The sequence below is a fragment of the Balaenoptera acutorostrata genome, chromosome 14, assembly GCF_949987535.1.
Source record: "Balaenoptera acutorostrata chromosome 14, mBalAcu1.1, whole genome shotgun sequence".
Taxonomy (NCBI): Eukaryota; Metazoa; Chordata; class Mammalia; order Artiodactyla; family Balaenopteridae; genus Balaenoptera; species Balaenoptera acutorostrata.
Genome location: NC_080077.1, coordinates 73,650,193 through 73,662,989, shown reverse-complemented (window position 1 = coordinate 73,662,989; position 12,797 = coordinate 73,650,193). Strand labels below are relative to the sequence as shown.

Sequence of the window (12,797 nt, the reverse complement as noted above, 5' to 3'; positions counted from 1 at the left end):
GCTGAATAGTATTCCATTGTATATATGTACCACATCTTCTTTATCCATTCATCTGTTGATGGACATTTAGGTTGTTTCCATGTCTTGGCTATTGTGAACAGTGTTGCTATGAACATAGGGGTGCATGTATCTTTTTGAATTAGAGTTTTGCCTGGATATATAGAAGAGCTTTTAATAAAGGGACTAGTCACAAGTTGTGGCCCGGGAAGAGGGCGGCCCCCAGGATAGTGCAGGATGCCAGGGCTCAGAACACTGAGGAGTAGATGCACTAGATCTGAAGGGGGTCCTGATTGGCAACCAGGAGTCCTGCAGAGAGGCTGGCTGAGAGGAGCAATGACCCAGGTGGAGGGACACAGTTAGTCCAGTGTGACCTCTCAGGGAGGGAGCCTCCAATAAATATCCAGACCTTTCTTCCCCTCTCCTACCCCTTTCTTACCATTGCTCCCCACTGGTGAAACCCCCACCACAACCAGCGACCAGAGCCTCCATCAAAGGTCAGTTTCCTGGGGCACAGAGCAGGATGGGGACGGGTAGAGAGTGACCTGAGAGAGTAAGTGGAAGAAACGGAGCACAAATCCTCACATTTCCATTGGTATCTCCCTTCATCCTCACAGCCTGGCAGCGGCTTTCTCATCGTTGTGTCTCATCACACAGTCTGCGGCATCTGCTGTTCAGTCTTCAGCCTGCAGTTGAACTATATCAACTAGTTATAGGTAGAGGGAACAGTTCAGCCCATCACGCACCTATTTTCAGACATTAAGGTCTGGAAAAAAATGTAAAATCATGTTAAATGAAAAGAAAAGATCATTTTATTGAAGCCTATGGAGATGCATGGTTGAGAATCTCTATAGTAGCCACTAAAAAGCCACTAAAAAAATATGAACTTTCCCTTTTCTATCTCCTTGTTCTCATAAACATCTGAACATGCCTCTGCCTCATTTTATTGGTCCAGCAAATTTAAAAATATGGTGTGGATTACAGCAGTAGTAAGAGAAGCCAAGGACAAACTCAGATTAGGGTACATCTTGTAGAGTGGCCAGGGAATAATAACCCCCTTTATCTTCCTTCTCCTCAGAGGGACAGATGGATTTTTGCAAGGCTATTGAGATCTATTTGTTTGATGTAGGATGCAGGTGATTTTACAGATGGGAACACCCTAGCCCAAAAGGGAACATGACTTCCTGTAATGATTAATTTTATTTGTCAATTTGTCTAGGCCATGGCACCCAGGTATTTAGTCAAACATTATTCTAGATGTTTCTGTGAAGGTTTTTTTTTAGATGAGATACCATTTCTAAATGAAACTGATCATCCTCCATAATGTGGGTGGGCCTCATCCAATCACTGGAAGGCTCTCCTAGAAACAGATGGACCTCCCTTGAGCAAAAAGGAATTCTGGCAGAGGCCTGCCTTCAAACTCTTCCCTGGGTCTCCAGCCTGCCAGCCTACCCTACAGATTTTGGACTTGCCAGCCTCCACCATCACATGACCCAATTCATTAAAATAAATATGTCCCCCTACCCTACCCCGGATGGATGGATGGATGGATGGATAGATAGATAGATAGATAGATAGATAGATAGATAGATATAGAAATACATACATACACACACACACCCTGTCGGTTCTGTTTCTCTGGAGAACACTGACATACATTTCCTTAACATTTCACATTGACCCTGGGTAGCTGAGACTTGAATTTCCAGTCTTCCAATAGGCAGTTCATCCTTCTAGTAGATGGTTTCTCTCTTGATGGCGATTCTGAGTCATCTCAAAGAACAGGGGTCATTGTAACTCTACATGCTTTTAATGAGGCTAAGGAGAAAGTCTAACCTTTTTTTATTTTTAGTACAAAAAATAACCACATTTTAAATGTTTTCTTGAGTCTGAGGCAGTGTAAGACATGGCATTTGGCTGTAGTATATCATAAGCAAATTGAAAGAAACGGACATGTGGAAAAAATCCCTAAATGGAGCAATTAAAAAGGATTTTAGATCTTAGTAAACTTGACATTTATTTGGCAGGAATTTTTTCTAAAATAGACATTATTTTTTCCATTCAGCCAACTTTAATATAAAACAATCAATTTTAAGTGTGTCTGTGATAATGATAATTAGGCATGGAGGAAAGAATGACAAATCATAGAGACTAATAATAAAAGCAGTTTTTTAACATTTGCCACATGCCAGGGTCTGCTGATGATTTCATATGTATAATCTCACCAAGTCCTCACAAAAAGATGAAGTAAATTCTATAAGTGTTCAACTTATAAAGTTTCCCACTTTACAGATGAGAAAAATGAGGCTGAACCACTCATATGACGATTCACAGGTTAAAAAAACAAAACAGAATAAACAAAACCTTTGGAGCCAGGCCTCAAACTAAAGTCCCTTTGACTCTAAAGCTCCTGTTATTAACACTACATTAAATTATCTCATGTCAGTAATTTTAAATCTCCTTCTTCTATTACAACAAAGATATTAGCAAGCAATCAGATTTGTTTTCTTTTATCACATATTGGATCAAGCATGGGCTCTGGAGTCAAACATTTCCAGATGTACTGGAACAGTTTACTAGATTCTTAACCTCTCTCTGCTTGAGATTCCTCATTTGTAAAAATAAAATAGTATCTGCTTCCTAGGAGTACTGTAAAGGTTAAGTGAGCTGATGCCTGTGGAGCTGCTGGTACACGCTGGGCTCACAGCGGGCGGCTCTCAGTGAAGGCCAGTCCGCCCCTGCGTGGGGCTGGTGGAATCCTGGGGAGAGCTGAGGGGTGCAGGTAAGGAGCAGGAGGGAGGAGAGGACACCCATCCTCCCATGAGAAGGCCAGGCCCTAAGCATTCACGTTGGAGCTACACATGCCAAAGTGTGGCTTCCTTCTACCCTAGCTTCACCTTGGGTGTGTCTCTCAGTGAAAGAGTAAGATGATTTTAGGAAGGAGACTAAGTAGAGAATCTTGGTGATGGCTCGGAAGGATGTCTGAATCCTGACTGCTTTATATAACAGGCTCTCTGGGCAGTTGGTCGCAAAGAACTTCCTCAAGTAGGATATCAGGCAGTAAGTATCTTTTTGGAATATGACTCCGACATTCTGGTTAAGATCCCCAATCAGGTCTGCAAGCTCAAAATGGACTAGTGTTGAATCTACCACTCAGTTCTATCTCTTCCTCCGTGGAGGCGTCCCGGGCAGGCTGAGCGTCTCCCTAGGAGCTCATCCATCATTGCTGACACATGGGAAGAGTACAAGCATTCCCTTGAAAGGAGTAAGATACAGGGATGACAGATAGGCTTCTTCCCTGAAGTTTCCAACTTGGGATCATATTAGCATAAGAACTTCAATTCTAGAGTCACTGCCTACTCATTGGAGAGGCTGTGTCATAATCAGACTATGAGACAATAACAAACAGCTCCCCAAATCTCAGTAAAACACAACATGGGTTTACATTGTGTTCAAGCTACACGTCTTCTGATGGTCGGCAAGGGGTGGACAGAAGCTTCTCCACTGTAGCTGCAGCACCTCCAAGGCTCAGCCTCCCGGGTTCCTGGGACAGGGAAGGGGGCATGAAGAGATCTCACACCTGCCCTTCTGTTCTTCTGCCAGGAAGTGGCACACACCCCTTCCTCTCACAGATCATTGGCCAGAACTAGCCGCACCCACCTGACCGCCAGGCTGGGCAGGGTAATCTGTGTGCCCAGGAGGAGAGAAGAACCAGATATGAGTGAGCATTAGTAAAGCAGACCAAAGAGGGAGAAAGACTCTTATAAAGCTGACATCGCCTTTCGTAAAAGCTTCTAGGTCCAAGAAGCCGCTTTAATGGGGATTATTTTTCTCATGGAATATCTGCTGTTGTGTGTGGGGAAAAAAAAACCCTCTTACCTGGATCCTTTAAAGACAATGAAGATAAAAGAACCATTTTTCCTGTGCTTTTTCCGCTAAGGAGCCATTTACTCTCTTTACTGTCTTGTTAAAGTATTATAACCCCATTATCATAAATCTGCCAGAGAGAAAGAGTACGGGAAACGCTTGGACCACATTTTTATGTTGAATATTTTGGACTTTTTGTTTAAAAAAGCGATCAAACCCCAGACATCATACACCTCAAATACCCTCCTTTTGTAGCCTTTGCTAAGTGCACTTTGTCCAGGTGGGGATGGTCTTCTTTTAGGGGTGAGGACAGGATTGCTCATGACCTTGTAAAAATGGAACTTACATTTTACCTTGAGTTGCAATTTACCTGAATATGACCCTCACCAAAGGAGGGGTACAACGCACCTAAAAGCTAATAGCGAGAGAATGTCTGTGCTCAAGGTCTTTGATAATGACCAAGATCACAGAAACCAGCTAAGTGCAGATGTAGTGCAGAGTGGTTCCCAAGGAAGATCCGCCATTCTGAAAGGTCTCCATATATCAACAGGTAAAAAATCCAACTGCTTTATGTATCTGATTCAAGTTATACACCTTTGTTCAGGAGTCACTTTTTAATTCCCCATCAGTTACAAGGTGTTTCCTGAGTGCACAGCTATGGGTGTACTGAGGGTCATCCTAAGGTAGTAGAATCTTTCTTGCCTCAGAGAGACTGAAATCTCCCTGGCAAGTTGGAACTACCAATGAAAGCAACCAAAAGGCACTTTCACACACACACAAGGGTTTGGTTGGTGCCTCTGTTAGGGCTTGTTACATGAGATAAGGCTCTCAGCACAGTCTATGGCTCCTGTGAAGTGGTTATTATTATTTTCTCACTGGTGGTTCATCACAGAGTTTAGCAGGTCTTTGTTTGGCTTATGCATCTCTAAAAGTCCACTGAAAGTGACTGCTGGAAACACTAGGTTCCCACAGGCTGGACTGCCCACCACTTTTCATGACTGGGGCGAACCTGAGGATAGTCAGGCATGCTAAGACTCAGTACAGCAGCAGGAACTCCATTTGTAAAAGCTCATCATAAATCTGGAAAATTCCTAAGGGAATAACCCAGAATCTTACGGGTGTTTTCCCTCTGCCAGCGAAGGTGGGAGAAGTCTGCCCTCCTGACCTGACTTCTCGTAGGGTCACAGAGGAAGGAGCACATCCCTAAACACTGGCGGTGGCTGTGCCTTTCACAGGAATCAGGGCTCTGGACCACCTGCAGATACAGCCGTCCGGTGCGTTGATTGAGGGTCGAATGATGGCAAGGCCCTTTGAGAGATGCAAAGATGAATAGCATACAGCACAGCAGTATATGGGAGAGAAAAGATCATACCAAATAGCTCTGACATGAGACAGGAAGGGCTGCATCCTGTAAGGCGAGGTCAGTAAAATCGAAAGGAGCACAGAGGGGGGCAGATTCCTTCCTGTTGGGAGATCAGAGAGTCTCCATGGAGGCAGGGACATTTGAGTTGGACAGAAAAGGACGTATTTGATTTTGACAGAGAAGGGGTAGGAGGAACAGCACAAGCAAAGGCTCAGAGGGGGACAGTCAGGTCCCATGTGGCCAGACGGTAGGGCTGGCGAGGGGGCTGGGGGGAGCGGACACTGGAAAGGCCACGTGATATGGGAGAGGATGGTCTGAAAGATCAGGCAGAAGAGTTTGGGGAATCAATGAAAGCTTTGTGAGCAGGGGAGTGTCATAGAAGCAAATGACATGCACTGCAAATGCCAGAGGACTGGATGGGTGCTCACGATGGAGGATCTCTGTTCCGGTACAGAAAATCCCACAGGTTCAGACAATACATGACACAACCCAGAGTGAGAAGAAGAAAAGACCAAGAATCAGAACAGTCTGAACAGTCTTTTTACTCTGGCTGGTGGAGTTTGGGGATGTCGCGATCAATAGGTTAGGTCCAAATTGCATTTCTTATAACAAGCTGAAAATGAGGAATAGAGATTCTTAAATAAGTAAAACAAGTGATTTTACGGTTCTATCAAAATAAACAGTGGTCATTTTTCAAAAGTTAGGATGACACAGGAGAACTTCTTGCAAACACGCTAGCTAGATCTCAGTTTCATGATGACAAAATATAGAATAGGTAGGAATGTGACAAAAATAATGAAAGGCACTAAAATTCTTGGTGATTCTGAATTTTCTAATTGTCTTTGTATGTTCAGGCTCCTATAAATACCATAGATATTTACTAGATGGCTTGTAAGTAACAGAAATTTATTTCTCACAGTTCTGGAGGCTGAGAAGTCCAAGGTTGAGGTGCTGGCGGGTTCAGTGTCTGGGTAACCACTGGGTGGGGAGGAGTGCTGTTGTGAATGGAATTTTTTTTTTTCATTTTCTTATCCTTCATTACCTGTGTGTAGAAATACAATGATTTTTGTATAAGATCAATTGAAAAGAAAATTCTTCTTGTTTTTTGTTTTTTTTTTTTAAACAACAGTGCTGGAACAACAAGATAAACATATGGGAAAAAATGAACCTTGACCCCTATCTCAACATAGATCATAAACCCAAAGTAGAAGCTCCTAGAACAGCTCTGTCCAATCGAACTTTCTATGATGACAGAAATGTTCTCTGTGCTGCCTAATTAGGTGGCCACTGGCCACATGTGGCCATTGAGCACTTGAAATGTGGGTAATATGACTGAGAAACCAAATTTTAAATTTTACTTAATTTAAATTTAAATAAATAGCCATCTGTGGTTCATGGCTATTGTATTGGTTCTAGAAGAAAGCAAAGGGTTTGTGATTTGGGGGTCAACAATTATTTCTTAGAGAGGATATAAAAAACACTAACATAGAAGGTAAGAGTTAATAATTTGAAGTTAACTGAAATGTAAAGCTTCTGCTTATCAAAAGACATCTTTAAGAAAATGAAAATGCAAGTCATAGGTCAAGAGAAAATGTTTGCAACACATACATCTACCAAAAGACTTGTATTCAGAATGTATGACAAAACCTCTACAGATCAATAACAAAAGATAACCTCAATTTTAAAACGGGCAGAAGTCTCACACACAGGCTCTTCACAAAAGAAGATGAACCAATAGCCAATAAGGGCATGAAAAGATGCTCAGTATTATTAGACATCAGAGAAATGCTCATTAAAATCACACTGAGTGTCATGTCACTCCCACGAGAATGACCGACATTACAAAGACGGAGAGCACCCAGGGCTGACAAGGATGTGGAACAGCTGTAATTCTCATGCGTTGTGGAGAGAGTGTAAGATGATATAACCACTCTGGAAAACTCTGCAGTTTCTTATAAAGTTAAGAAACATCTACTATACGACCCAGTAATTCTACTCTTAGTATTTGCTCAAGAACAGTAAAAACGTGTATCTACAAAGAGACTTTTCAAGAATGTTCATAACAGCCCCAAACTGGAAACAACCCAAATGCCCTTTAACAGTAGAATGCATAAACAAATTGTAGTATATTTGTACAACAGAATATTACTGAGCAAGAAAAAGGACAAACTATTGCTGCATGCGACATCATGGATGAACATCAAAAGCATAATGCTGGGCAAAAGAATACAGGCACAAAAGACTATATATTGCATGCTTCCATTTGTATGAATTTCAAGAACAGGCTAAACTAATCTGCGGTGATAAAAATCAAAACAGATTGCCTCTGGGAGGTGGAAATTGACTGGAAGTTCAAGAACAGGCAAAGCTAATCAATGGAAATAGAAATCAGAGCAGTGTTACCTGAAGGGGCTGGAAATTGAATAGAAGGAAACTTTCCAGAAGAAAGGAAATATTCTATATCTTGATTGGGAGGGTGGTTACATGGGTGTATATATCAATAAAACACATTGAATTTTACATTTAAGATCTATGGATTTCAGTATGTAAATATTGCCGAACAATGAGATGAATAGTAACTCAATAGAAGCAAGCTGTGTCCATGATCACAATTTTTCACATACAGGTTTTTTAGTTTATCAGTCAGGGAAACAAAAGAGGAAGAACAGGATGGTCTGTTGAGTATTTAATGTTTACCAGACTCTAAGAGAACAAAGATGGGTTTTTCCCTTGTTCTCAAGGAGGGAGAATCAGACAGATTGCACTGTTACCACACCCAGAGATCATGGGGAGAGAGAAGAGCGGGGATGAAACAGGGAAGGCATCTTAGTGTCTATCCCCTGGGCTCTGCCCTGGGGAGGGGCAGAACACGCTTGGTCTTCTGTACCTTCGTTCTTCAGCAAGCGGCGTGGATGGTGGTCAATGGACTCAATTTAATCCTGAGAACATGTAGCCTGGGTTATAGAAGAGCTGCTGTACACAGCTGGGTTTCTGGGTCGGCCTTCACATTCAGCTGATGCTCCGGGCAAGCTGGAAAGCTAGAACTCAGAGCTCCTTAGCCTGGAATTGGGGGATGGTGTGACCCCAGCAGTCCTAACCATGCTTTTTCCAAACATGTTAACCCCCTCTTTTCCTAGGTGACATTTTAGCTTCTTAGGTCACAGGTTGCTGGCACACTCATCGTTGTTCTCAAACATCTTTTAAACTTAAGTGAAATGACAACAAGGGGAAGAAAATCACTTACTGAAAGATAAGACCTATTCCTATTAAATTTGCATTAAAATAGAATTCCATCAGTCTCTCTCAGACGATTTTTCTCTGAATTCTGAATACATGACCTAGTGAATGTTGTACTCCTGTGTCAATCATTGATCTTCACATCACCTTGCGGAGTGGGCAACAAGACTGGTTAATCAGGCTTATCACTACAAGGAAAAACTCAGGCTTCTGAGAGGAATTCCTCATCTGATGTCACCCAGGTCATCACAGCAGGAGATAAATCTGATATAAAAGTCCCTCCGCTGCCTGGATTGCAAAGCTTCTAGAATTGCTGAGCCCTGAAATCCAGGTGATTCTTGATAATTTGGAGGTTAGTTTTTAAGATCAGACTTTTCAGACCCATAACTTGATTCCATGTCCCCTGCCCCATGAGAACTTGGTCATAAGTGCTGTATCTTGAGTGATGGGATGGGAAAGAAGAGATTTAAGAACTGAAATCACTGAGATTACACACTCCGGAGCCTAATTGTTGTCAGGTTCTATCCTGGATTTGCAAGTGTTCAGACATGATTCTTCACCTTACAGAGTCACTACCTGTGTGGGAGTCGCCTTTCTATAACTCTGGAAAGGATGGTGATTAAAGTAGGTGGGCTATCAAGTTATTCAGTTTGCCCCTGCTCTTTCTGTCAGGCACTCGTGGGACTCATTGAGAGTTATTTTATTCATCCATTCACCGATTTATTACCATTGAATTGCTAATTTGTTCCACACTGAATGAAACAAGGAATCAGGAACTGGAGTTTTTTCGCACTCTTATCACTGATTGTGTCAATCAAGCAGGAAATCTGACCCCTCCTTACCTTAGCTTATGCCTTTGTGAAATGCGTATAATAATTCTTGGCCTAAGTGACAGCACGGGTCAGTTTTGAGAATGGGGTGAGATAAATGGATATGACAGTGCTTTGACAAACATGAAACTCACCCTTGTGAGATAGTATTGTTGTTCAGGCCGGCCTGATGTCGGCCAGTGATTCTAAACCTGACCACGAGTAGAGATCCTTGGGGATTCTATGAAACTACAGACTACCCGTCCCTACCTCCGGAGATCCTGAGAGACTATAACCCAGAATTCTGCATTTTAAGAAGCACTTCAAGTAATTCTGAGGCAGATGATCCAAGGGTCCCACTGAGAAACACTGGTGTGTGATGCAGAATGTCAAGGATCCCTCAGCGAAAGGTCTCTTTTCAGGATGGTCCAAGGGCCCTCACCTTGTGACTTTTGCCTTGGGTTTATTTGTACATGTTCAGAAGTGACGTCTCTCAGTTCGGATGTTTGTCTGCATGCTGTGTACAGGGACTTGCACTCCATAGATGCTGAAAACCATGCTTCTGCAGATAACTAAGCTGGAGTGTAAGCAGTCTTTTATTTTGCTTTTTTTTACAGCAATGCAGAGTCTTCGGAGAAGAGATTCAGAATGAACAGCTTTGTGTCAGACTTTGGAAGGCCACTGGAACCAGATAAGGTCTTTTCTCGACAGGGCAATGAGGAATCCAGGTCCCTCTTTCACTGCTACATCAATGAAGTGGACCACTTGGACAGGGCCAAAGGTGGTCTCCAGACCACAGCCCTCGACAGTGAAGTTCAACTCCAGGAAGCCATCAGACGCAGTGGACAGCCAGAGGAAGAGCTGAACAGGCTCATGAAATTTGACATCCCCAACTTCGTCCACACGGACCAGAACTCCTCCTTTGGGGAAGATGATCTCCTGATTTCAGAACCACCTATTGTTCTAGAAAATAAGCCAGTTGCCCAGACTTCACACAAAGACTTGGATTGAGAGGCATGTTTTGCAAAGTGTCTTCCTGAAGATGTTGGGTCTGTCTTTGTATAGCAAGAAATCTTCATTCACCAAGATTGTGTGTGTTTGTGTATGAGATACAGAGAGAGAGACAGAGAGACAGAAAGACAGAGAAAGAAGAGAGCCCCCTCAGAAGAATGCTGATTAAGCTGAGTGTTTATGCCTTTAAACACATTTGGGGCTTTTTGGGGAACCGAGTATTTACACTGTCTCATCCTCCTTGTCATTGAAAAACTTGGCCACGTATTCAGTGTCAGCGTTCTTGAATGGGGTTTGGCATATAGCATTCCTACCTGCCACTACCACGCTCTACCTTTAGCAAGTTGCTTGGCCTCTCTGGGCTGCCTGCCGCCTCTTTAACTGTAAGGTGAGGAGTCCGCGGTAGATGATCCATTCCAGCTCTAATATTTTGTGAATTTATGATTTTGCATTCGGATGAGGCTGGATATACCCAAAGCAGTATAAACCAGGGCGCTGCCTCTTAGCTCTTGTTGTAGCATCCCCCAGGTCTGTAACACCCACTCAACCCTTAACTGAGCCCAGCTTTTGTCAGGGGCCTGAGCATCTACCGGGACGTCAGGAGACTCGTTTCTCATGGTCACTGTGGCTAGCATATCTATTGCTTGTGCTGAAACAGCAGTTCTGAGACCCTCCAGCCACCCATGCTCAAACCTGGAGACAGCCCTGCCCCTCCTCTCCTGGGATGAGTACCAATTCATGGTACATTGTAGGACAATCCTGTCCCCAGAAATGTATGGAAGGTTGTCAGCTGGGTGAGGGGAGGTGCCTCCTGTGTCTCTGTGTTGGTGTAACTGTGTCTGGTCGCGCTACTGTGCCATTGGCTAGTGAACAAGAAGAGTGCTATTTGCCAGGCTGTCTGTTTACCTGGCGGATGTGGAAGTGATGGTCATGCGGCTAGTGTGTGGGCTTTGAGCTGGGATGGTGAATGGGTTATAAATACCCCATCAACAGATATTCAAGGTGGCCTGGGGCAACCCAGAGTTAATTTCATGAAGGAATCAAACCTGCACACTGTTTTGGAAACGACTTGGTTTTGCAGTCACGTTGCATGCATGGCCAGCTGCTAAACTCTGGGTGGCATTTTCATTATGGATTTGTTTACCACCTGTCTTGCTTAAGCTGAAAAATAAATCCATTTATTGCACCAGAATTTTCTCAGCTTCTTTGTTTTCACACATCCAATTTTTCATTTCATTTAAAAATGATTCCATGTTTATAGTGTCTCAGTTTCTATCGTCTCTAGGATCCCAGTGGTCTGAGTCATGCACCAGATTTCATTTAGGAATTATTCCACTGAAAGAAACCCCTTTCCCATAATGTCTTTTGAGGAAAATATTATTCTTTAAGAGCCTAACACTGAACAGTAGGTCAAAGCATGGAACATTTCTTGTAGTTAACACACAGTCTTGCAAAAAGAAACTTGCTATTTTCATTCATTAAAATGTTGATTTTAATAACTTTTACTAATGCGAATATTATTATTAATAACTTAAGTAACAAAATATAAACCATGGGTTATTTATTATTAAGATTCAAAACTAGTTAAGTGGTATCTTATTTAGAAATAGATTTATTAGAAGACTGAAGGATATTCAAAAGATAGAAAAATACCCATGATGATACTATCATTTTTGTTAATTAAATGTCAAGAACTGTGAAAGGTCTAAGATTTGACCCCTTTTGAAAGCTAGCAAGTTAGCAGGACACAGTTCTGTGGAAGCTGGCAGAAGATATAAGACTCCTGGGTCAGAGACAAAGAACTTCATGACCACATAGCAGGCAGCACATGCATCATGTTCATTGGTTCCTGAATCATTTCCTGTTGCTGTTGTAACAAAGGACCACAAACTCAGTGGCTTAAAGCAACCTACATTTATTCTCTTACAGTTCTAGAGTGCGGAAGTCAAGATCAGTGTCAGTGGGCTAAAATCAAGGTGTCATCAGGGATGTGTTCCATGCGGAGGCTCTAGGGAAAGATCCATTTTCTTGCCTTTTTCAGCTTCTAGAGGCTGCTCACACTCCTTGGCTCAAGGCCCTGTATCACTGTCACCTCTGCTTCCACTTTACATCTCTGTCTCTGACCATCCTGCTTCTCTCCTATAAGGACCTTTGTGATAACATTGGATTACCTACAGTAATCTCCCATCTCAAGATCCTTAATCACATCTGCAAAGTCCCTTTTGCCATGCAAGGTAACATATGCACAGGTTTTAGGGATTAGGAAAGGACATGTTTTGGGGGGGGGCGTGAATTATCCTACCACATTCTTCTCTTTGGCCCCTAAGATTCATGTCCATCCCACATGCCAAATACATCCATCGTATCCCAACATTCTTCAAAGTCTCAAATATTACACCATCAAATCAAAGTCCAATATATAGTCTAAATAGTGTCAGCTCAAAAGTCCCAAATGACATCATCTTATTCATCTAAGTCAGGTATGGGTGAGACCCTTTGTATGATCCATCCTG

General features: G+C 42.6%; 1 protein-coding gene across 3 annotated transcripts in view; it reads left to right on the top strand.

Moving 5' to 3' along the window:
• Positions 1-11,435, top strand: part of MRAP2 (melanocortin 2 receptor accessory protein 2) — a 46,824-nt gene extending 35,389 nt beyond the window's left edge. For all 3 annotated transcript variants that reach the window (XM_057527992.1, XM_057527993.1, XM_057527994.1), the window contains exon 4: positions 9,891-11,435. In XM_057527992.1, coding sequence (XP_057383975.1) covers positions 9,891-10,284 — 394 coding nt within the window. In that variant the 3' untranslated portion in view covers positions 10,285-11,435. The remainder of the gene's footprint in view (positions 1-9,890) is intronic.
• The last annotated feature ends 1,362 nt before the right edge of the window (positions 11,436-12,797 follow it).